This window comes from Micropterus salmoides, unplaced genomic scaffold, assembly GCF_014851395.1.
Source record: "Micropterus salmoides isolate LMB-PRFRI ecotype aquatic unplaced genomic scaffold, ASM1485139v1 Ms_hic_scaffold_10, whole genome shotgun sequence".
Classification (NCBI taxonomy): Eukaryota; Metazoa; Chordata; class Actinopteri; order Centrarchiformes; family Centrarchidae; genus Micropterus; species Micropterus salmoides.
In genome coordinates, this window is record NW_024040041.1 from 16515710 (window position 1) to 16539317 (window position 23608).

The window sequence follows — 23608 nt, forward strand, 5'->3', positions numbered from 1 at the left end:
AGTTTTTGAGTGTTAAACTAGTAAATAATAACAGGATAATTATTTAAAGGCTTGAATATTTCTCTGCAACATAAAAGACCTTAACTAAATAAGCAACAATCAAAAAATTAAAGATTTGAAACCATATTTTCAGGGGCTATAAATCACTTTACAATCTTTTATTCATGAACATTGTCTGTCATACATCATTGATTTAGGAGTTATTATCCCTCAGCTCTACTTTCTAAAAAGGTTTTCCCTTGTATCAGGTCCAGTTAAGGGATGGCATGGATAATGTTTCCTATGAGTCTGTAGGAAGGCAAAATTTATTTTAGAAATTGTGAAGCAGAGAATGCAAAACATGACTCATTGGGCTAGCTGTGATCCTGTTTTCAATTACAGGCACAAAAATTTTTTTTCTTGCTTCCAGCAGTTTCGGATTACTTTGCTTTTTGTAAATATAGCCAGCAGTCTTCTGTCCCATAAAGCATTTGAGGGGGAGAGAAGAGGAGAAAAGAGAGCGAGGAGGAGTGAAAGTAGTGTAAGTAGTGTAAGTAGTGTAGGGGTAAGCATCAGATAGAGGAGAAACAAAACGGAGAGGACTATTGTAGTGGGGGGTAAAAAAGAAAGTCAGTAAAAAGAAGACAGAGGAAGCAGTGTGGAATGGAGGAGGAGGGGGAGGAAAAAGGAAAAACAACTGTGTGGAGAAAAGCATTTGTGATTTATTCCACTTTCGGTCCATTCCTCACCAAATACACACAGGCCACCAAACAGGGATGTAAGTACAGTTGAAACCAGCCAAACATGTCCCTGTTTGTTGCCTTTTCAAAAGGCAGTGAACCAACGAACTATGAAGAACACTGACTGTGTCGTCTATGTTTAGTGGAGATGTGGTCAAAACCACTGATCCATGCCTCAGCTGTCCGGGGTGTTGATCTTGATAACATGGGGAGCAGGTTAGAGGTCATGTTCCCAGTTTAGGTTGGAAAAGAATTGCGCTGAGGTTAGTCCCCTTATGACAAACCAGTGGTTTGACCTCTACAAACTGACCTGAATCACAAGAGAAGAATCCAGAGAAAGAAAAGGACAGGAAACTTAACACAACAGAAGAAGATCATCCCTAGAAGAGTGATTCACTCACTGAATCCTTAAAATATGATTCTACGAAATTTCCTTTCTTATTCTTTTTTTCCCCTCTTTTAGACTTTTGGGAAGGTACGATACAGTATGTGGAAAGTGCCACCTATTTTCTAAATATACCGTTTAACCAGTGGAGTACTTCTTTTGGTGCTTGAAAGAAAATTAAACAATGTGATATTTATTTTTTCAAATCACTAGCCCTACTTATAATGTATTCATGTTGAAAAATGGTAAACGTGAAACAGCAGCACTTGTGAGCTGTGACTGGAATATAAATGTACTAATCTACTTTGTTTTGATGGCATTCACAGTGAGTCACTTTTAAAGTAATGTTTCTGTGGCCTGAGTTTACACAGGTCCTCCACTATATTCACAATCCTTCCAAGTGGGGAGGTGGCTTGAATGTCCTCTACCTGTCTGGGGCTCCATGTCAAACACACATTAGTGGGCTAATCCACTAAATTGGTTGTCTGCATCTTTGCTCTGGTCTAAAAACATTTTACGGGCCCTCTTTAAAAACATCGGCTCCTCTTCTCCTTTATTTACATTTACCCAGGAAGGACAACGGAGGTCTGAAGGCTAGTCCCATCTTAACATGGCTTCACTTGTTTTGATGGTGACCCAGATGCTTCTTCATAAGTGTGTGGTCTGCTGCAAATCTTATTCAATGCGATAAAATCATTAAAAAGGTTTCTGTGAGGCCCAACCAGTGATTCTTGAGCTTGCTTTTTTACAGTTTGATTTACCCTAAGGAGAGGATTTTGTACCAACACAACAAAGAAACTTGTGAAGAAAGCACTTGTTGCCATTAAATTACAGAATCAATTAGATACCCCAGACCACATGGGTTTGGGACAGACCCAGGAGGGGGACATAAATATGCATACACCCAAACACTTTTTCCCACCCTCATACACTGAAGCCCTTAATAAAAAGGGGGAAATTAGAGTGGTGGTAGTGCAAATATGGTCTGTTGTGTTATTAAAGTCAGTGTTTGTGCAGCAAGGCCCAGTTCCCAGAGTCCGCAACATTCAGCTCTCTGGAGAAATGTGCCTGTTGACCCCTACAGGGTCCAACTCGCTCATCGTGTCACCTGGCACTGGACACTGTGTGTGTGTGTGTGTGTGTGTGTGTGTGTGTGTGTGTGTGTGTGTGTGTGTGTGTGTGTGTGTGTGTGTGTGTGTGTGTGTGTGTGTGTGTGTGTGTGTGTGTGTCAGATAAGTGTATGCTTTCTTCTGTTCATTACGTGTGGTGTATGTCTTGTGTACACTACAATATATTTTGTGATGTCTGTAAAGGAATGATAACTCAGCTTGGGGTAGTCGACGTACTCGATTACGTAACGTCGACTTGCATTACGTGTGTTGAAGTGTTGCTGCATCCCATGTTAGTGGGATTCCCCCGGACAAGCTCCAGCTACAAGACCGCGCCTTCGACAGTCTAAAATTTGGGAGTATTTTAGACAGACACTCAACAATGTGCTGCTCGGTGAGCTCTGTGAATTGGAGATGGTTTCACTGCAGCACAACTGCTGTCCACGAATACGTGAAGCAGCATTAACACCTAAAGCGAAAGTATCCCGGAGCACTGACGGCGGCACTGCAAATCCTGTTTATTTTTCTGTGTCCACACATGCACGGCACATTATCAGCACGAGAACATGTAGTCTATTAAAATGTATTTAAGTATTTCTTCATCGCTTCAAACTTATTTCTGCCCCACTGCTGTCACGGTAACATAACGTTACACCGTGTGTCATCTAACGTTCAGCCATTTTAGATTTTCTGTTTATTTAACGGCCACGAATGAGTGAGAAAAAAGCTAAATCTAACATTACAGACGACCTGTGACTGTCTGTACGTTTTGTTTTTCATTGCTTTGAGACCCCTAGTGGTTGTTTGGTGAACTGCATCTTCAACTGTGGAAGCAGGAAGTGCTTCAGTCCCTCTCCAGATCTTGCCTGAAACAGCCACATATTACTGCTTATTCATGGCATCATCTGTAAGTTACATTGTTTATTAGTGTAAAAGACAGATGACGACTTCATTGTTTGTTAAAAATATATTGTATTTAGATAGTCATTACACTACATTTATTCATTTAGCTGACGCTTTTATCCAAAGCGACTTACAATTGCTATATATGTTAGAGGTCGCACGCCTCTGGAGCAACTAGGATTTAAGTGTCTTGCTCAGGGGTGTGTCACAGTGGATTCAAACCCAGGTCTCTCACACCAAAGGCATGTGTCTTATCCATTGCGCCATCACCACCCCTACACCCCTTGTCATGTGTTTTCTATGTAAGTTAACATGGTTTACTAAATAACAAAGAATAAAGTCAAGTAAAATCAGATGTGTTTGTTATGTTGGCATATGGCAAGTGGTTTTGCTTTATTACACTTACTTTTTACTACGTAACTAAATAACTAATAATGTGACTTATTGGTCTTCTGTTATATATGGTGGTCATATAGCTCTTAAGCTAGGCTTTGTGTGATTGCATTTGTGCATCCTTTTTGCTCTTTTCTACAGTTTTACACTAAAACCTGATTAAACTGCCAAAACCAACATATCAGCTTGTTCCTTGGAGTTTCATTAGGAGAGTGTTTAGCTGTCTGTATAGCTGAGTATACGTTTGTGGGGACAACACTTAGCGAGGACAGAACAGTACAGTCTGTGAATCGTTTCAGTTATTTTCTTTGCCCCACACTGATGCAGAAATACATTGATCATCATACTGCATTACTCAATATTGAAATAAATGTAAGAAACATTTAAAGTTTTAAGTAGCCTAATTAATGTCTGTTATTGTTATTATTGTCATTATTCTAAAGTGCTTCATCAGGATGATTGAATAAAATGTTGATTTATTGATTAGACATTTTCTTGATTTATTTTGGAAAGATTGGCATGTTAATCAAGTAGGCAACTTTTTTTCTTTAGAATACACAAAATTAGTTGTTAGATTAATCGACTAATCGAAAAAATAATCGTTACATTAATCGAGTTGAAAAATAATCGTTATGTACAGCCCTAGCTTGGGGTACTTGGTATGTTGAAATCCCGTCGGCATGACTTTTAATGCCATCAAAAATACAGACACTCCCTTTTTCTATTAAACTGATATGGAGATGCTGTATTGAGGTGATGTATTGTGGTGTATACGCTCAACATAGCATGAAACAGCCTGCCCCCTTTTTTTTGTTTAAACAAAAATACTGTCATATACCATATATCCTGGTCAAATGTCAGGATGGTATGAAAAATAGATACCCCCCAAGCCTAATGATAACTACCTGTCACTTCCCTACAGATCCATCCACAGTATCCATGTCAGTGCAAGTAGCTTCAGCAGCTAGCGTTACTTTGCAAAACAGTTGAGATATGTTGGTAAATTGCAGTAATGACAGTAGAAGCCCACAGGTTTGTCTAGACTGCCAGAGGAATGTGTTCAGTCTCCACACTGCGGTGGAGCACAAGAGAGCTGTTGTCTTTCTAGGCTCTTCAACTGCCTCTGACAGAAGGCAGCAGCAGATTTAATCCATATATTATGAAAAACAAGAGCACTTAACCTTATGGACCAACTCACCAATCCAATCATCATTAATTTCATTTCTAAATGAACATTACATTTATGAAAAGCAATTCCACTGCAATACTTTCATCATGTGTGTCATTGCATTTGACCGATTTATTTAACCTTGCAAAACAGTATTCTAGCCCAAAGCAACTGCTAAACATTAACCTCCAAGTGTGTTCACACAAAAGCTAAATTAATCATTTAGCCTCATATCACATATTATTCGGCCTCTTTGCAAAGAGGCTTGTCTATGGGTCAAAGTAACAATGAAATGGTTTGCTGACTGCAAGCATGGGTCCACAGTGCCAGGGGGTTCAGGAATCTGACCTCTGTCTACAGTCAGAAGAAGTCAAACTCATAAAACAACATTTTCACATGCAGTTGTATATCGATATGCAGCCATACATTAAAAACAAACATCAGCAACAATCCTTTTCAGTAGATTTCAACACTATTCCTCTAGAAATATTTCTACATCTTACAACACTCAAGAGGTAAGTCGCCAGTAGAACTCATGGCAGGTATGTTGTTATTAGTAAAACAGTTTTTTTATTTTTAAAAATCAATCATGTGAAAATGCCCACAGTTGTTACTAAAATCAGTGTTATATCAGTTTTGCTCTTCTTACTCATACTGTATCTAAAAAATAAAAAGCTGTTTTGACGCATGGTTGAAAAAAGTTGCATTCACTCGTTCTCAACTTTCTTTCAGTTTTGAGATGGGATGGTTTAAGGTGACCAAGGCCACCAATAAAATGTTTCTGTGTATGTGTGAACGTGCACAAATGCGTCAGAGAGTCCTTAGGCTCTCTGACACTCCATAATCGGTGGGTGAGAGAGATACAAAGCCTGTCACTTTGGTCCTCTCCAGGCCTCTGGGGCAGTATTTATGGACTGTGACTGACCCACATACACAGTTTAGGAGTACAATAGCAGACAATACTTTCAGAAGAGCCAACTACTGACTATGATGATTAAAAAAAAAAAAAAAAAAAAAAAAAATAGATATATTTTGCCTCCTACCATTTGACTGAATGAAATGCAGATTAAATGAGTCATCAGCGATATCGGCACTTCACCTTTGAAATCGTATCATAATAAATGTCTTTGATGTCTGAGAACCACACGTGATAAAGTAGGTGTACTACTATCTCTTCATACAGTATTACAGTCTTTTTGTTGTCTTTTAGAGGACATGCTTTATTTTTAAATTCCATTACGTATTAACGGTGCACATTACTCACTACACTTATAGTCCTACACTTAAAATAGTTTAGGACTGTTGTTGTTGTTACTACATGATAGTATGTCCTGAGTTACAGCTGGTTTTACTCCCCTGAATATCAGCTGGAGTCTATACACCACTGGTTTCAAAAGTACACTGACAACTAAAACTTCTCTGCCTCACGTTTTACAACCCTACGGTACAATGAACATAAAATGCACACGTCCATGCAAATCTACTAGACAACTCAAACTTGATATTTCAATTTCTTCATTATAGAGCTCCGGTTACATTCATGAAATATTTTGCATTTCAAAGCTATGATGCTGAATTCCACAACAGATACACAATCTTACTCCACAGACTTATTGGCTTACTCACAGAAACACAAGATACAGAAGGTAACGATGACCTTTTCAGCGACCCATCAAACACTGGTGAAAGGCCACAGTCTGTTCTGGCCTGGCAATGCACAGGGGCCACAACAGAGCTCCTTTCATCAGCTCTGTGTGCGTCTCTGTGCATGCTTGTGAGGAAAAACAGAGGCGGGTGACTCTCTAAAAAGGTGATGGGTAGTTGTTTTACATTGCTTTGATATACATTGCTTTGATATTATGAGAGCAATGCCTTATATCCCTCAGGTCCAGCCTAGACAACAAAGCTCAGATGATACAGTGCTAAGGCTCAGCTTTGTTCGAACGGCTGCCACATCGCCAGTTAGACAAGAGCTCAAACAGTCCTTCAACCTTCCTCACTTACACACAGACAGAAAGACTAATCAGAAAAGCAGACATGAAAAAAAACTACAGAGAAACTTAAGATGTATGGGGGGAATAGAACAGCTCAAACAGAACAAAAAAAAAAAAAGAGAATATCCTTAGATTTTGGTCAACATTTGATACACTGCGTTTCCCACTGGGAAGGAATAAGGACTACTTTCCACTGATTAACATTAGTTAAGAGGATTCCTTCACTGTATTTTCCAAAGCAGAAACAAAACTAAATGATTCCCTTCCGCACTTTGTGGAGCGTACTAACCACATGTGGAGCTAACTGTGCGCACGCACGCTCACTCGCTACGTGATCTTGTGATGGATCACTGTCAGAAACAGCAGAACACATCCAGTGTGTGGACAATGTCACTAGGGAGGAAACATGAAGAAACAAAAGAAAACAGGCAGGGGCTGAAACATAATGGAACGTCCCTCTGTAAAGTAAAATTTATATATATAAATATATATATACATACACACACACACACACACACACACACACACACGTGTGTTATGCAAAGACCGACTGATTACAAAGCATGCCACAGAGCAGACACGCACAACATTTAGGGGAAGAAAGAGAGAATGTAAAACCTGAATACTACTAATTATGCACAAGCACGTACACGCACGTACACACACACACACACACACACGTAAATGGAAAACATGCTAAACCTGAGGGCTATAACTGAAAAGTTTCTCTACAAAACTAAACTGAAGAGCCATTTTTCTTTGGAGCCAGCATTTTAACACAGTCACAGTCACGCAGTCACATTTAGATGCATATACACAGCTGGGCTCCTGAGTCAAGTATGGAAGGCATGCAGATATTTATCAAGTAAAGTATGTGAAAACAGTTGACCAAATCTCTTCTTCTAGAGAAGAGGACAAACATGCAAAAAACATTTAAATCATCAACTTCCAAGTTCTTTCTTACAAATTCACACTTCACACACACACCCACCCACCCTCCCCCGGTATGCAAAACACTCACCGTGTGTGAAGCGTGTGTGAATGTGCGTGTGTGTGTGTGTGTGTATGAGTCGTCCCCTGCCAAAGTGCAGCGCTCCAGTGAGAGGCCAAACTCAAAGCTGTGGCTCTGGAAGCTCCCTGCCTGCCCCTCCCACCCATGCCTGTCATGTGACTCAGCACACAAGGCAACAAGACACACCCACTTCCTTCAAATAACCGCCTCCCAAAAAAGGACAACAAAAAACTGCCAACCTGTATGCACAAATAGAGTAAACTTTAGCAGAGATCTAGTTGAACTATGGAATAAAACAGTTTATCATTGTTTAAGGGGTAAAAATAAATGCGCTTAACAGAAAGTGGGTGATCAGGTGTTGGAGAGCAAAAAGCTGTAACAGCCCTTGAGCCAGCTGAATGTCCCTCTTCTAAACCCCAAGGATAATTTACAACCCTAATTACCTGGGCCTGACCCTCTTATCTGCTGCTCAGGCTCTTTATTCATAACATCTCTCTCTCACACACACACAGACCTGAGACACATCACGTCAAACTACTGGGATTCCCCTTGTAATTAAATCTGTTTGGGCTGTGATCAACTTCGCTTGCTTTGTTTGAAAGATACTTCCAAACAAATTAGTGCTCAACACCTTAGGGATATCAGTATTATCCACGAATCAGGGCTACACAGTTTTGGAAAATACTTACTGTATTGTACAATACCCCAATTTCAAACTCCAACTACATTTTTGCAGGCGGAATGATAATAAGATGGTTTATGATAAAGCCATATAATTCAGGCTTTCTTCTCATGTGCTGCAGAGGATATGGAGACATTTGTTCTTTGTAAAAAGGAGAAAATGTTGAACAAGCTGGAGGGTTGCAAAATTCTACAGCAACTTAACTGAAATGTTTTGGCAATAGCAAATAACCTGGCAATAACTTCTTCAAAAACATATTTCAAGTCAACAAAAACCATTACTGACATGATGTAAAAACTGTAGGTATCAATTACAGAACTGACACAGCAACGTTTGAGGATGCAGTCATTTGTAAATTTTTAAAAACAGAACAAGTAAATAAAGTACATTTTCTAACATGAATATGTTTTAGAGGGGAACCCAAAGAGAAGACTGAAAAAGGAGACTCAAACAACGGTTGGAGATTTTTGGTTAACTAGTCAGAAATGGAGCCTTCACTTATTTTTTAAAACCCAAGAGCAAACCAATTACTTTGGCTGATTACTATTCTTTCAGAGTATGTCTATTTGCGTGATTAAAGAGGAGAGGAAACAGCTGTCTCCAGCCTCACAGGAAGTGTAATTATCTAGCAGTGCAGGGGTTTGAGCGCAACCTTACAGTCCCATGAGCAGACATACAGGGCAGCACCTGCATTCCTCCAGATGAAGAGTCGTGTTTCTGAAAAAGCAAGCACAACAGGCTGGAAAGATGGATTTGATTCACTTCATTACACAGACTTCGCTGCCAAGACAAACCTTTCTCCCAGCACACGCTGGCACCTCAGTGTTGAATGCCTGCTACACCCAGTGCAGAATTTCCGCCATGTCCATCTAACCAATCTGAAGCATTGTTATGGGCCTTCAAAATTCAGCACTAAGACAACATATAGTATATAAACACAGAAGATACAAAAAGCCCAACACACAAACAGACAGGCTTGAAAGTGTGATCAAAACCAGGTTTTTCCAAATAAGGAGTTAAAATAAACCCTTGTTATACTCAGTTTTACAATGTGGGAAATGGTACATTTTACCCAAACTCAGGCCTCCAGTCTTAGAACTGTTCGGTCTTTGCCTTCTCTCTTTTCATCTCTCTCTCTGAAACTCCACTTTATTGCCCCAATAAAAACCCTGTGTTTAAACTGGAGATACTGAAATGTAGATGACAGGACAAGAGTTACTAGAGTGAGTTTGCTGGACTCTGCTAGTTAGCGCAACAGCAAATCCCACTGGAGTTCTTGAGATTTGCCCTTTCTCACTGTGTTCTTTACAAAGCTGTGCTGCGGATGATGCAGACATGACCATAGGACGATATTACAGAAGCACTGTGTTAACTCCTACCATACATCTTTACACAGATAAAACAAATATTCTATCTCATATAAGAGGCAAGCAAATGCAACATATTCTGTGCCATTTAATGCAAAACATTTAACACCCAAATTCAGTAAATGTAGAACTTATCTGTGACCTTGAGGCAGAGGGTCATTGCATAGTTGCTATATTGTTTAAAAAGACTGATGAACGTGCTAAGTAGCTTTGTGCAAACAATCACTTGCCAACTCTAAACACAAACTTTTCCTTGCCTCTTTCCCACATCGCCGACCTCTCTGAAGACTCTCAGTCGGTTTCGGGTTCACTAATAACTCAGGCTGGACTTTCTCTCTTTCACACAAAACCCTCGAGTCAACCGTTTTTCTGAGATCCCCAGAGGTCAGAGTGTAGAACGATGTTGCACCCAACATACTCCAATTCCCTGCAGGCTTTACTGTAACTCAGTTTGTGTCAACTCTAAAAGCTGTGTAAATTGACACATGACTTTACAGATGTTATAAAAAAAAAAATAAAAAGGTTAAAAAAGCCCTTTTGTATGATAAAAAAAAAGATTTCCACTCCCTCCCCTTCGAAGTCTCTTCTTAAAGACACTGCCTCCTGAGTGAACCCTGCAAACATGCAGTGAACCAACTGTCATTTGTTTGATCCGACGCAACTTGGCATGTTCCTTTGTTTCAGAGCTGCTGCCGTGCTGGGGAGACGGCCTTCTCAAATAAAAAGATTCATCATTTTGAGGAGAAGGGAGATGGCGTGACAGAAAGCCGATGGCAGGGAATGATGTTTCTAGGCCGTGATCAGCCAAGATGGTGTCATGTATTGGCAGGCGGAGTACAGGGCTGCCTGGCTGACCCCTGACAGCGTTCCTCATAGCTGTCCAAGGTCTTTCATAACACACAAACGAATAGAAGCAGCATGACTCACTGGGTGCAATATATTAAAAGCATCACTGTCCGGTCTTTTTCCACTGCAAAAAGTGTGCAGAATTAAGTGTATGCTATGTATGAACATTTGTGAGTGTCATAATTGTATCAAAGAAAACGCAAGGAGACATCTCGTTCCCTGAAAGTCTTCTAAATTAGCATACAATGGGTTTTAGTGCTTTGAGAGGATGGAAGGGGGGAGTACAATTTGTCAACAGTTGATTTACAGAAAAATTAAGACCAAAGAAGAGAACAGCGAGAGCATCGTTATACAGCAGCATTTGTATGATGCTCTTGTGCTGCCCATGTGAAAGATGTGGGTGGTGACCACAGAGAAACTAAATGTTTCCTTTGTGTGTTTTTTGACTCTCTCTCTGCCTTTCCCAAAGGGAATACTAAAGCAGCATGCAAAGCAGGATTTTTGTGTGTGTGTGTGTGTGTGTGTGTGTGTGTGTGTGTGTGTGTGTGTGTGTGTGTGTGTGTGTGTGTGTGTCACATGAATCCACTTCTCTGGGAAAAGAGGAAGTACTTTCCTGGACTTATAGTAAACAAAAATAAGCACTAAAAACATCTTCTCACACCTCCCCACACTGAACCATGTGCTGTATGCATACAAACACAGAGTGAGAACGCTGACCCGCATTTTGGCATGTTTATAGAAGTAAGCTATAATGGGTTTTAAAAGCAGCACTGACACAAAGATTTTACAAGCTTGATACCTTCCAGGTGTGTGAGACCAACTACCTGTGTGACAGCATCTCCTGCTGGTTGATGGTAGAGTTGCAGCTGTGCAGACAGAGCAAGGCTAATGACATCATAGTTACACAACTTTAACTATTCCTCCTTCTACAGACAAATCACAGGGGACACATTATTTTACTATTGTTGAACTGACATTTTGGGATGTAGTGATAGTGATATTATTGTCACATTTTTATTTCTTGTACTTTTAATGCCAATATATGGTATCATACCTTTCATTGGACAATATTTTCCCATCCATAAAGTGTGATATTTTCATCCTGAAAGAGTTTTAGTACTCCACTTTCAGGCAATGATCCATCAAATAGTTTCCATACTAAACTATCATGTGACTCAGTACACATGGCAACAAGACACACCCACTTCCTTCAAATAATCGCCTCCCCAACAAGGACCAAAAAAAACAAACAAAAAAACTGCCAACCTGTACGCACAAATAAAAGTACACTTTAGCAGAGATCTAGTTGAACTATGAAATAAATCACAGTTTTATCATTGTTTAAGGGGTAAAAATAAATGAGCTTAACAAAGAGAAGCTGGGCGATTAGGTGTTGTTGAAGAGTAAAAAGCAGTGACATTGTGTGAATGTACCTACACTGAGGTTAACTGCCGTCCTTGAGCCAGCTGAATGTCCCTCTTATAAACCCCAAGGATAATTTACAACCCTAATTACCTGGGACTGACCCTCTGAAATTGTTGAAAAAGTGTACAACAACTTAACTGAAATATTTTGGCAATAGCTTCCTCAAAAACAAAAAATATTACTGGCATGATGTAAAAACTGTAGGTATCAATTATAGAACTGACACAGCAACGTTTGAGGATGCATTTGTAAATTTTTAAAAACAGAACTAGCAAATAAAGTACATTTTCTAACATGAATATGTTTTAGAGGGGAACCCAATAGTTTCCATCCTAAACTGCTAATAAAATTCCCAGATGATTCACAGAATGACTCCTCTCTTCACAGAATCATTCCACTAAAAACACAAATAGAAATAATTCGCTTGTTGCATTTTTACAGACATGACCCCTGAAAAACACTGAGAGTACTACTTTTCTTTACTTGAATAAAGAAGGAAGTTGTACAGCAGTATTATCAAACTTCCTGTTTCATGACGGAACATGTTTCAGCATTTTCTTTGGGGGGGGCGGAAATGATAACCTAAAAAAAATTAGTAACACCCGCACTCACACAAACACAGAGATCAGATACCCGACGGCAGCAGACTGACACAGGTGAGCTCTTATTTTCTGATCGCTACTCTTTGATTTACTATGACACTAATCCACATGAATTCTGAAGCATTTAACTAAAGTCTTTCTTGTGCTTGTTCCCTCCTTTGTGTTACTATCGCTCCAATGCAACTGAACAAGGAAACACTATATTTTATACTAAAAAGATCTTGGAAGATTCTCTCGATTACCTCAGGCTGCTGAAACCTGATTAAGATAAAAACATTTTTGCACAGAGCAAGGTCTCCCATCACATGCATTGGAGGCGCATTAATATCCCTTATACATTCTGACCGCACTCTTACTGTCCATATGAGCAGGAGCAATGAAAAACCTGTTTCTATGTTCATATGACCATCTGACTACTGTTTTAAGACAGACTTTAAAATAGTCAAACTATGTTTTAAGTGTCAAAATAAGACATTATAATAGAATATCAAATGATGTAAAGAATAATTAATTGCATCTCTAGTTACAAACATGCATGGTTTGAGAACAGACAGTCTTAATAAATAATGCGAGCAATAACTTTAAATATCTATACAGGATGATGAAGATGTCAGGAAGAGTCACTGGTTGCTGTGTAGCTCTGTTCCTTGTCCTGACCTCTGTGTCGGCTGTACAAAGGATCAATTCGATCAATGCTTTGAAGAGAATCAACTTTGGCCAATCTGTGCCCAAGCACAGTCTTGTGCTGCTCCACTGGTTTGCCAATGTAGTTGACATTGACAATAACAACGTTATCTGGCTGACCTTTGACCCAAACAATGAGGATTATGGCTCACATCATTACGGCAACTTTGAGGAGTTGTTGGACCCACTGCCTTGGGGTTACCGGTACTACACTGTTGGCAATCTCTATCAAGACACACTCATTCAACTTCCATCTTATGTTGTCCGTCCGCCCGATCCAGAGTATGTGGGAAGAAACAGAGACAGGATCATCATTAGAGTCAGGGAGCAGAACACAAGACTGCGGAGTATAGACCAAGTGTATATCACACAGCATTACGAGCCTTTCTGAAAATCAGGGGACACCTTATGATCCAGCTCACACCTACCAGATCACTACTAACCTCTTGAGACAGATCAGAGAGTTTTCTGTGGGAGAAAACCAACAGACACTGCCTCGCCTCAGAAACCGCTTTAGAAGTCACGCTGATGAGTTTCACATCAGAAACACATGGCGTCACCTTGCTTGCCTGGGACTGTTTTTGTTTCTTGTGATCGAGGAAAAGTACACCTGCAGACCACAAAACGTGAACCGGCCACAAAACTACAACAGACCAGAAAATAGCTGTGATGCTTTCGAGACAATAATAATTGTAATAATAATAATAATAATAATGATAATTTTGTTCTGTGGATTTTTCTTGCCGAGGTAGTGACTTTAGATTTTGAAAAAAGAAATACAGGCTTCCAATAAAGATTGTGACACACTTGTTTGTGTTTTGACCATGTACTTACAATGTTCTCTCATTTTACCTGCCTGTAAAAATTACCTGAACATCAAGAAATATTTTTAAAAAGTTTTATTATACCAAGGGAGGTATAAGGGTTTGTGTCTCAACAAAAACACATCTGTACATAGATCTTAAAAGCTCCATTTACTAAACCGCAGTTTGTTAACAGCAGAAATTTTATTTTTTTACAAAAGTATTTGAACTGAGAAAAATGTTTATTGTATATCGTAATGCACTGCTTTAGCATAGTCATAAAGTGCTAGGCTTCATTTATGCAACACTGTCATGCTCCAGCATGTCTGATCTAGTAGTAACGATTTACTGCTGATTCATACTGTGTGTGATAGAGAGAAGATAATGGAAATCGCTTTGATGGATAAATGAAACGGCTTTATGGTCTGATAGCCTTCACTGATAACGTATTACCTTTAAGAAACAGGAGTGCATTTCATTTATGGCGTTTTATTCTCTCTGTAGTGCTCAAGTTTGTGTGCGTTTATTAAAATATAATTTCAGTCAGACCCATGTCAGTGTGTTTATTTTAAGTTCAAGGAACTGGATCAAAACAACTTAGATAAGAAAAACCACAAAGACAACTTTAACTATTCCTCATTGTAAAGACAGACAATCACATGACAGGCACAGATAGAGTAAAGCATACTATTGATATATGGTGGTATCAGCTTTGTATCTATTTTTATTGGTCCAACATTGTTTTTACTGCTTATTTTTTAAACATTTGTTGAACTAGCATGTTATGAGTTAGTAATAATCTTAAATATCATGAAAAGGGCATTTCAACTATTTTGCACCACAATTTGTACTAAAGCTTTTTTGAAGGGATAAAAATATCACCCTTTGTGTAGGAAATATTGGATAAATCAGTATCAACTAAAAAAACAAACAAACAAAAAAAACACCCACTTAAAAACCTATGCATCCTGGTGACCTTATGTTCAAAAACCACCACATCCTTAGTTCAAATCCAGCTTTAGACATTTTGTTGCAGGTCACCTCGTCTCTCAACCCCAGATGTCTGGTGCAGACTACTGCGCACTGTCCAATAAGAGGCAAATTAATAAGATATCGGCATTAAAAAAACAATAAAAAAATAAGAATCCATCAATAATATGCCAACATTTCACTCCACTTTCAGACAATGATTACTCAATTTTGGCGATGAAGAGTTGTGACAGACATGTACTGGGGTAGGACATTGTGCTGTAAATATTGAACAGTGACCTTCAATGGAACACTTCAATGAAAACATGAATTATGAAAAGTAGCAAAACATACATAAAAATGCAGCCTATAAAACATGTGTATGTATTGGTATTTGAATACTAGCTAATAATACACCAGGCATTAGTACTACTCTCCTAAACCTGCAGTCCAAAAAGGAGGCACTCACTAGTTTCCATGCTAAGCCTGCTCATAATATTCACAGAAATAGTCCTCAAGATATTAATTCCACTAAAAACTAAATAATCAGCTTGTGGTATTTCTACAGTCAAAGTCAGTATTATTTTTTGAATACAGATGGAACTTTTCTCCAAACAGCTGTAATAATAAAACTTCCTCTAACCACTAGCAACGCTGGTTTCAGTTTCATTTACAGAGAAACCATAACCTAAAAAATTAGTTACACAGCAGACCGACACGGGTGAGCTCTTATTTCCTCATTGCTACTCTGATTTACTATGACATTAATTGAAAATTGTCAAACTATGTTTTAAGTGTCAAAATAAGAGATTATCAAATGATGTAAAGAATAATTAATTGCATCTCTAGTTACAAACATGCATGGTTTGAGAACAGACAGTCTTAATAAATAATGCGAGCAATAACTTTAAATATCTATACAGGATGATGAAGATGTCAGGAAGAGTCACTGGTTGCTGTGTAGCTCTGTTCCTTGTCCTGACCTCTGTGTCGGCTGTACAAAGGATCAATTCGATCAATGCTTTGAAGAGAATCAACTTTGGCCAATCTGTGCCCAAGCACAGTCTTGTGCTGCTCCACTGGTTTGCCAGCGTAGTTCTCTTCAACAATAACAACGTTATCTGGCTGACCTTTGACCCAAACAATGAGGATTATGGCTCACATCATTACGGCAACTTTGAGGAGTTGTTGGACCCACTGCCTTGGGGTTACCGGTACTACACTGTTGGCAATCTCTATCAAGACACACTCATTCAACTTCCATCTTATGTTGTCCGTCCGCCCGATCCAGAGTATGTGGGAAGAAACAGAGACAGGATCATCATTAGAGTCAGGGAGCAGAACACAAGACTGCGGAGTATAGACCAAGTGTATATCACACAGCATTACGAGCCTTCTGAAAATCAGGGGACACCTTATGATCCAGCTCACACCTACCAGATCACTACTAACCTCTTGAGACAGATCAGAGAGTTTTCTGTGGGAGAAAACCGACAGACACTGACTCGCCTCAGAAACCGCTTTAGAAGTCACGCTGATGAGTTTCACATCAGAAACACATGGCGTCACCTTGCTTGCCTGGGACTGTTTTTGTTTATTGTGATCAAGGAAAAGAACTCCTTTAAGCAAGACAACGACAGACAGGAAAACGGCAGCAGACCCCAAAACAACAGACCGGAAAACAACAACAGACCGGAAAACAACAACAGACCGGAAAACAACAACAGACCGGAAAACAACAACAGATCGGAAAACAACGACAGACAGGAAAACAGACATAATCATTGCAAACGTCGCCGTTTTATCTATTTAACTTTAGCTTTCATAATTACTTTATTGTACACATTCTTTGCTATATATTTTAGATGAGACAGCAGTATCCCTAGATTTAGATTTTAGAAGTATGATGAGGAATATGAAGCCAGCAGGACTCAAAAGTGGATTGGGATCAGTGAATTAGGCAGTTACATATGGAGCCATGACAGTGACTTAACATTTAGCATTGGAAACAGAACCTGAAAAAAACAGTAACGAAAGTCTTGTATTCGTAAAGTTGTATTGGCAGCTAAACAAGTTCCACTGAAAAAGAAACCCCAGGCATGAAAATATCCAGGCTTCTAATAAAGAAGGAATTTTACACACTTGTTCATGTTTTAACCACGATCTTATGCACAGACACGGTTAAGCATACTATTAATATCTCGTGGTATCAGCTTTGAGGGGGGAAAAAAATTGAATTGGTCCAACATTCTTTTTACGGCTTATATTTTGCCATTTGTTCAACTGGCATGTTGTGATTTAGTAATAAGCTTAAATCTTGAAAAGGGCATTTCAGAACCTACTATAAACAATTGGATAGATGTGACTATGGAGATTTATAAGATGGAAAAGTGGGTGCAATTTGTCAAACCTCAGACCTGATTTTGTTAAGATAGTGAACTGAAGGAACATCCGTTTATTTGTCTGTCCCTTTCGTACACTGTACTGTCCTGCAACATGTATAGAATAGTGTGAGACCAAACTGCTACAAACTTCCATATTACTTTAATGTCAACTACTCAACCTCCCTCTCTGGTTGTAAATAGTTATGTTGTGTTATATCTTAAGAGACACTTTATAAAAATGTTGAAATATCCATCTGTGCTCACTGTACTGTTATTATTTTTATTGAAATACTGAAAAGTAACCTTTTCTACAATGAAAACAATTAAGAAAAGTAGCAAATTATACAATAAAATGCAGCCAATAAAAATGTGTTGGGATTTGAATTTGATCTGTGACACGTGAATACTGGCTAATAATAAGCCAGACATTAGTACAACTCTCCTGGTTCCTCACCCTGCAGTCCAAAAGGACACACTCACTGTCAAACTTGGACAGTCTAGTTTCCATCCAGAATGACTCCTCTTTTTGCATTTCTATAGTACATAACTGGTAAAGCAAAAAAAAAAAAAAAATAATAGTATGCCTACTACTTTTCTTTTCTGGAATATAGAAGGAAGTTTCCTCCAAACAGCTGTATTATCAAACTTCCTGTAATGCTTGTTTCAGCAGTTTTGTTTTCAGAGAAATGATAACCTATAAAAAGGAGTTACACCCGCACTCACACAACACAAAAGATCAGACCCCTGACGGCAGCAGACTGACACAGGTGAGCTCTTATTTTCTGATCGCTACTCTTTAATTTACGATAATATCCAACATGACTGGTGAAGCATTTAACTTCTTGGCAGTGTTCTCTCATCTTTATGTTACTATCCCTTAGAGCTGGACAATATGGCCAAAAATGTTATCACAATGAAAATGTCATATCATTTGATATCGATAATTAAAAAACATTTCTTTCAAGTTTAAAGGCATTTTTATTTTTTAAAAGATTGTTGCTCCTGATTGAAAGTTGAACATGTTTAATTGTGGTTTTAAACTATTTATGGCCAGCACATAACACTTGATGCCAAACAGTGGATCATTTAAACGAATCTGAGGTAGAACACTAAACAATTTTGAGAAGATCTTTTTTCAGCAAATTTGCACGAGTGAAATTAAGTATCTTTTTTTTTTAATAGAAAAATTGTGTGCCAATTGGTTTTTGATTCAAGTGCACTTAATCAAACTTTTATTGAACATTTGTTATTTTGTTATTGAGGAAAATCATATCAATCATCATTATTTTATATATCTCAGCCCAATATCTTTCCAAAGCTCTCTGTAGGAACACAACAGAAAAAAAGACTAACTTTGAAAGATACTCACTTGATTACCTCAGGCTGCTGAATCCTCTTATTAACTTCAGATAAACTTTAGAATACATTTCTTCACAGAGTGAGGTCTGTGGCTTGTCTCCCATCTCTTACATTGGAAGCGCAATAGGGCCCGTGTCCACCAAAGCATTTTTTTCCTGACGCCAGCATCATTTTTCCAATTCATTGCAATGGGAGCGGCACGTTTTTACAACATGGTAAAAATGGCAGCAGCGTGACGAGGCATCTTTTCCACGCTGGGCGCTGAGCGTTTGAAGTTTAAAAATGTTCAGCTTTGGGAAAAACGCAGTGTTCGTCACTGTCACTTTTTACCCAGCTGTCCAATCACAGTGCAGGACTCTCATGAATCTCATGAACCCACCAACGGCGAGTTGGTTGGGTCCCCTCGCTCTACGTGTTTCAGCCTTCTCTTCATGCAGAGCAAGGGCCAGAGCAAGCAAGCTTACGTACTTTGTGGTGACATTACATTGTGTAAAATTAGGTAGCGTACTTGCACATATCACCTCCATGGAAATTATGTATCGTAGCAACCACAGCATCTCGAAAAAGACGCTTTGCCTCCAAAGCGTACCCTAGCGCTCCCAGCTAGGCGTTTTCAGAACAGCAGCTGGCATTTTCAGCTGTTAAAAAAATGCTTTGGTGGACACGGGCCCTTATGGTCCCTTTTTAACTCTGACCTAACTCTTACTGGCCAGTATGAACAGGGGCAATGATAACAACAAGCAAAACCTGTTTCAATGTTCATATGACCTCCTGACTTAGTTATTAGAATGAATGAATGATGAGAAAAATAACTTCTCTCTACAGGATGATGAAGATGTCAGGAAGAGTCACTGGTTGCTGTGTAGCTCTGTTCCTTGTCCTGACCTCGGTTTCGGCGGTACAAAAACTCCGTTCAATCAATGCTTTGAAGAAAATCAACTTTGGCCAACCTGTGCCCAAGCATAGTCTTATGCTGCTCCACTGGTTTGCCAACGTAGTTGACATCGACAATAACAACGTCATCTGGCTGACCTTTGACCCAAACAGTGGAGATTATGGCTCACATCATTATGGCAACTATGAGGAGCTGTTGGACCCACTACCTCAAGGAAATGTCAGATACTACACTGTTGGCAATCTCAATCAAAACACACCCATGCAACTTCCATCTTATGTTGTCCGTCCACCAAGGGACTATTTGGGAAGAAACAGGGACAGGATCATCATTAGAGTCAGGGAGCAGAACACCGGTTTGCAGAGGATCGAACAAGTGTATATCACACAGCATTACGAGACGTCTGAAAATCAGGGGACACCTTATGATCCAGCTCACACCTACCAGATCACTACTAACCTCTTGAGACAGATCAGAGAGTTTTCTGTGGGAGAAAACCAACAGACACTGACTCACCTCAGAAACCAATTTGGAAGTAACGCTGATGAGTTTCAGTTAAGGAACATCATAATCAAATGGGGTGACCTTGCCTGTCTAGGACTGCTCTTGTTTATTGTGATCCAAGAAAAGTACCCCTCCAACCAACACAACAACAGACCGGAAAACAATGACAGACCAGAAAACAACAACAACAGACGGGAAATCGATAACAGACCCGAGAGACAAATTCCTTGTGGCCGTGATGTTTTCGCAATCTGCTGTTTTTTTATAGTTATTGTAGCATTAATAATTATTTTTTTGTGCATTTATTTTGCAACTAGATGAGGAATGAGGGAGAGCAACGTTCTTGGATATTGTCTAAATAAAGTTGCTATGGAAGTGCTTTACAAGGACAGTGAGGACCATGAAGCCAGCGGGACAGTGACCTTTTTCTTTTGGCATTGGAAACAAAACCTGAACTGAAAAAGAACACTGGCATTGAAACACTTTCAATAAAAGAATGACACATTTGTTCATGCACATATGTTTTTAAATCACAATCTTTATTTTCTTTTGTTCATGGTTTTCAGCTTCAATTCTCTGTCTGTAGGAGTGTAGGGGAGGGGTTTGAGAGAAGTGGCCAAGCAGAGAGTGATTTAATTTTGTGTACTATATTACCCACTTATATAAGTGGTATTCAGTTTAGATTGAGATTTAGGCTCAATATCTCTTGTCATTAAAAGGACAGATACTTTACACCACTCATCTGAAATTAACGACTCATAATGCACTGGCATGATCAGAAAGCTCCAGGCTTCATTCACGCAACACTTCATTCACTGTCAACACTGCTCTAGCATGTCTGATCTAGTAGTAATGATTTACCGCTGATTCATCCTGTGTGATAGATGAAGAGAAGGTAAATTGTTCAAATAGATAAATGATACAGATAAGTGAAAGGCTTTACGGTCTGATAAGGACTGCTTTCACTGATAAGTGAAATTTACTACATCAAAAATTGTGTGCGTTTATTAAACTAATTTTTCAGTGAGACCCATGTCAGCGTTTTTAAGGTCAAGGAAACTGGAGCTGCTCAAATTAGATAAGAAAAATTATGAAGACAGGGGAGTGTATGTGTTTTTAACAGCAGATATGCCTCATGCAAAACACAAAATCATACCGATGATGATTCAGAGCTTTCCAAGTCCTTGTTTCTAGCCAAGACAGGCAGACCAATCAAAAGGCCTTTGTTTGTGTGAAAGAGATGAACTCCGTTTTAATGTGGTGAAACTAGATAGCACTCAGCAGGCCAGCACAAGACCCAGCAGATAATAAAGATAATAAGTCATCGTTAAAAGCTGTTGCAGAGCTAATAAAAAGGTTCCTCTCAAGAGTGGAGTTCAGAGACAGTTGTTAATGGCAAACAGGCACTGTTATTTGTTAAAAAAAAAACAAAAGCTAACACATATGATTATCTATTCATAAAATTTCCTCAAGAAGGTGTGAATAATACATTTTGTTTGATAACCAGGTCAATGTGAAGAGGGATGGTAATCAGCAGAAAGTATCTTATTCCTGCCACAAAATAAGATAAAAGCTGATGAATTTACTTGCTAAAACCCTGAAGAGAAACTTATAAATTACTAAAACATTTGCAATCATTTGCTCCAGGGTCTCGATGCTTACAATGTAAACAGTAAAATTAGCACAATGCTCATGATACACACTTAAGGTATTTACCAAGATGCTGTTGAATTGCACACACTACAGCAAACATTGAGCCAGGATCAAATATTTTTGTTGGAGATGTGACCTCCCGGCTGTGCCAATGCAGTGGCCTCACTGAAATTAAATTATTATCATCATTTTTTTTAAACAAAGTCATTTTGTCAGAAATTATACCAATTTTCCTAATTGTACAGTTGTTGTAATGCATTTCTTCACCTTATGTACTTTACTTACTTTATTGGCTGTGTGTGAATAGTGCCTCACCCTGCTTTGTCTTACCACGCTGAACTCTGACCACAAGACTCGTCTTACCTACGCTAACGTGCATAGTTCAATATTACCACCAAGAAATAACTGAAATACATAAGCCTTTTCTTTCAAGTGTGTGTGTGTGTGTGTGTGTGTGTGTGTGTGTGTGTGTGTGTGTGTGTGTGTGTGTGTGTGTGTGTGTGTGTGTGTGTGTGTGTGTATTATAGTCAAATCAGGGATGTACACTCATCAACCCAGAGGTTCTTATTTCATTTAGGTAAGTGTATGCATTCAAAATTAAAGCGCCTTTTACCAGATATAATATGTATCGCAGTGGCCAAGACAAATTAAATCAAGGTCAAGGCAAGGGACAGGAAACAAAGATGAGGAGTTTACAGAATCAATGAGCGTCCACATCCTGTTGACGTACCACAAGACTAGATACAGCTGCTCATCATTATAGCCAACAAATCAACCGAAGCGGAGCGAGCCATTGCAGCCCCTTGTACAGTAAGGCAGCTGCCACAAAAACAACCGGCTTATCACCATGTTCATCAGCCGCTCTCCCGTGGGCGAAACACTCAACCTTGTCATCGTGTGGGGATTTATAGTATGTGTACATGCACATGCACGCGCACACACACACACACACACACACACACAGGTAGATCAGGGTTAAATATCACATGAGCCCTCAAGCCATAATCTAATGGGCTACACAAAAACACTCCCACCGGATACAGTGTTGACACAAGCAGCAACATAAGTAAACAAACTGAAAACATTCCCAGTTTCCCCTTCTAAAAAATACAAAATATTTAAGGGGAAAAAAAGAAAAAGCTAATTCTAGTTTTGGGAATGTTGTCAAAGCAGTGTGGTCCTGTCGGTTTAGTTTTACTCCCAAATGACTGGAGGTTACAGTGGGCTTTTCCCCCCCATTTTGTTTTCTCCCTGCAGATGGACTTTCTCGCATGCTTTGTGTCTCTCTCCATGTTGCTCCCTCTTCCCTTCTGCACACCGACCCTCCTCTCCTTCTCTCTCCACCTCCTATCTGCTTCTTCCCAAGCGTCCCTCCTGCAGCGCCCTCCCCCTCCCTCCCTCCACATGCACGGCTAAGCAAGAAGGTAGTAATCTGAGCCAAATGTGGCAGAAGTTGCGACTTAATCCTTTCCTTTTTTCCTTGCTTATTTCCCCTTCTACTGACACATTTCAGATATTTAGCATGCATATTTGTGGACTGATTCACCAATACTGTGGTACCTAAGTAACTATCCTCAGCAAGAGGCAGGAATAAAATGAAATCCCTAAGTGTGTGCAAAGGAAGTGTAGTGGATAGAAAGACACAGACAAGCAACACACAGCATAAAAAGTGGAAATTGGAGGCTTTCTATTTTTATGCAGAAGGTTTTATGACCTCCAGATTTGGAATGTATCACCTCCCAGCCGCCTACG

General features: G+C 39.3%; 3 protein-coding genes across 8 annotated transcripts in view; 2 read left to right on the top strand and 1 right to left on the bottom strand.

Annotated features, from left to right (window-relative positions):
- The window catches only part of LOC119888555 (septin-9-like), a 78944-nt gene that overhangs the window by 18162 nt on the left and 37174 nt on the right, over positions 1–23608 (bottom strand). The window contains exon 1 of one of the 6 annotated variants that reach the window (XM_038699206.1): positions 7693–7815. The exons of the other annotated variants lie outside the window; for them this stretch is intronic. The gene's annotated coding sequence lies outside the window, so the exon portion shown is untranslated. Of the gene's footprint in view, positions 1–7692; positions 7816–23608 lie in introns of those variants that run through there. 6 annotated transcript variants of the gene reach the window in all.
- LOC119888584 lies at positions 15985–17088 on the top strand. The gene has a single exon (XM_038699221.1). It carries the CDS (start codon positions 15986–15988, stop codon positions 16928–16930), a length of 945 nt encoding a protein of 314 aa, XP_038555149.1. The 5' UTR covers position 15985; the 3' UTR covers positions 16931–17088.
- LOC119888590 lies at positions 17958–20710 on the top strand. The gene is made up of 2 exons (XM_038699233.1): positions 17958–18212; positions 19630–20710. Exon 2 carries the CDS (start codon positions 19631–19633, stop codon positions 20522–20524), a length of 894 nt encoding a protein of 297 aa, XP_038555161.1. The 5' UTR covers positions 17958–18212; position 19630; the 3' UTR covers positions 20525–20710.

Bases quoted from the DNA above. Each gene is read 5' to 3' on its own strand.
- LOC119888584 (XM_038699221.1), top strand. From the start codon at position 15,986: ATGATGAAGATGTCAGGAAGAGTCACTGGTTGCTGTGTAGCTCTGTTC.
- LOC119888590 (XM_038699233.1), top strand. From the start codon at position 19,631: ATGATGAAGATGTCAGGAAGAGTCACTGGTTGCTGTGTAGCTCTGTTC.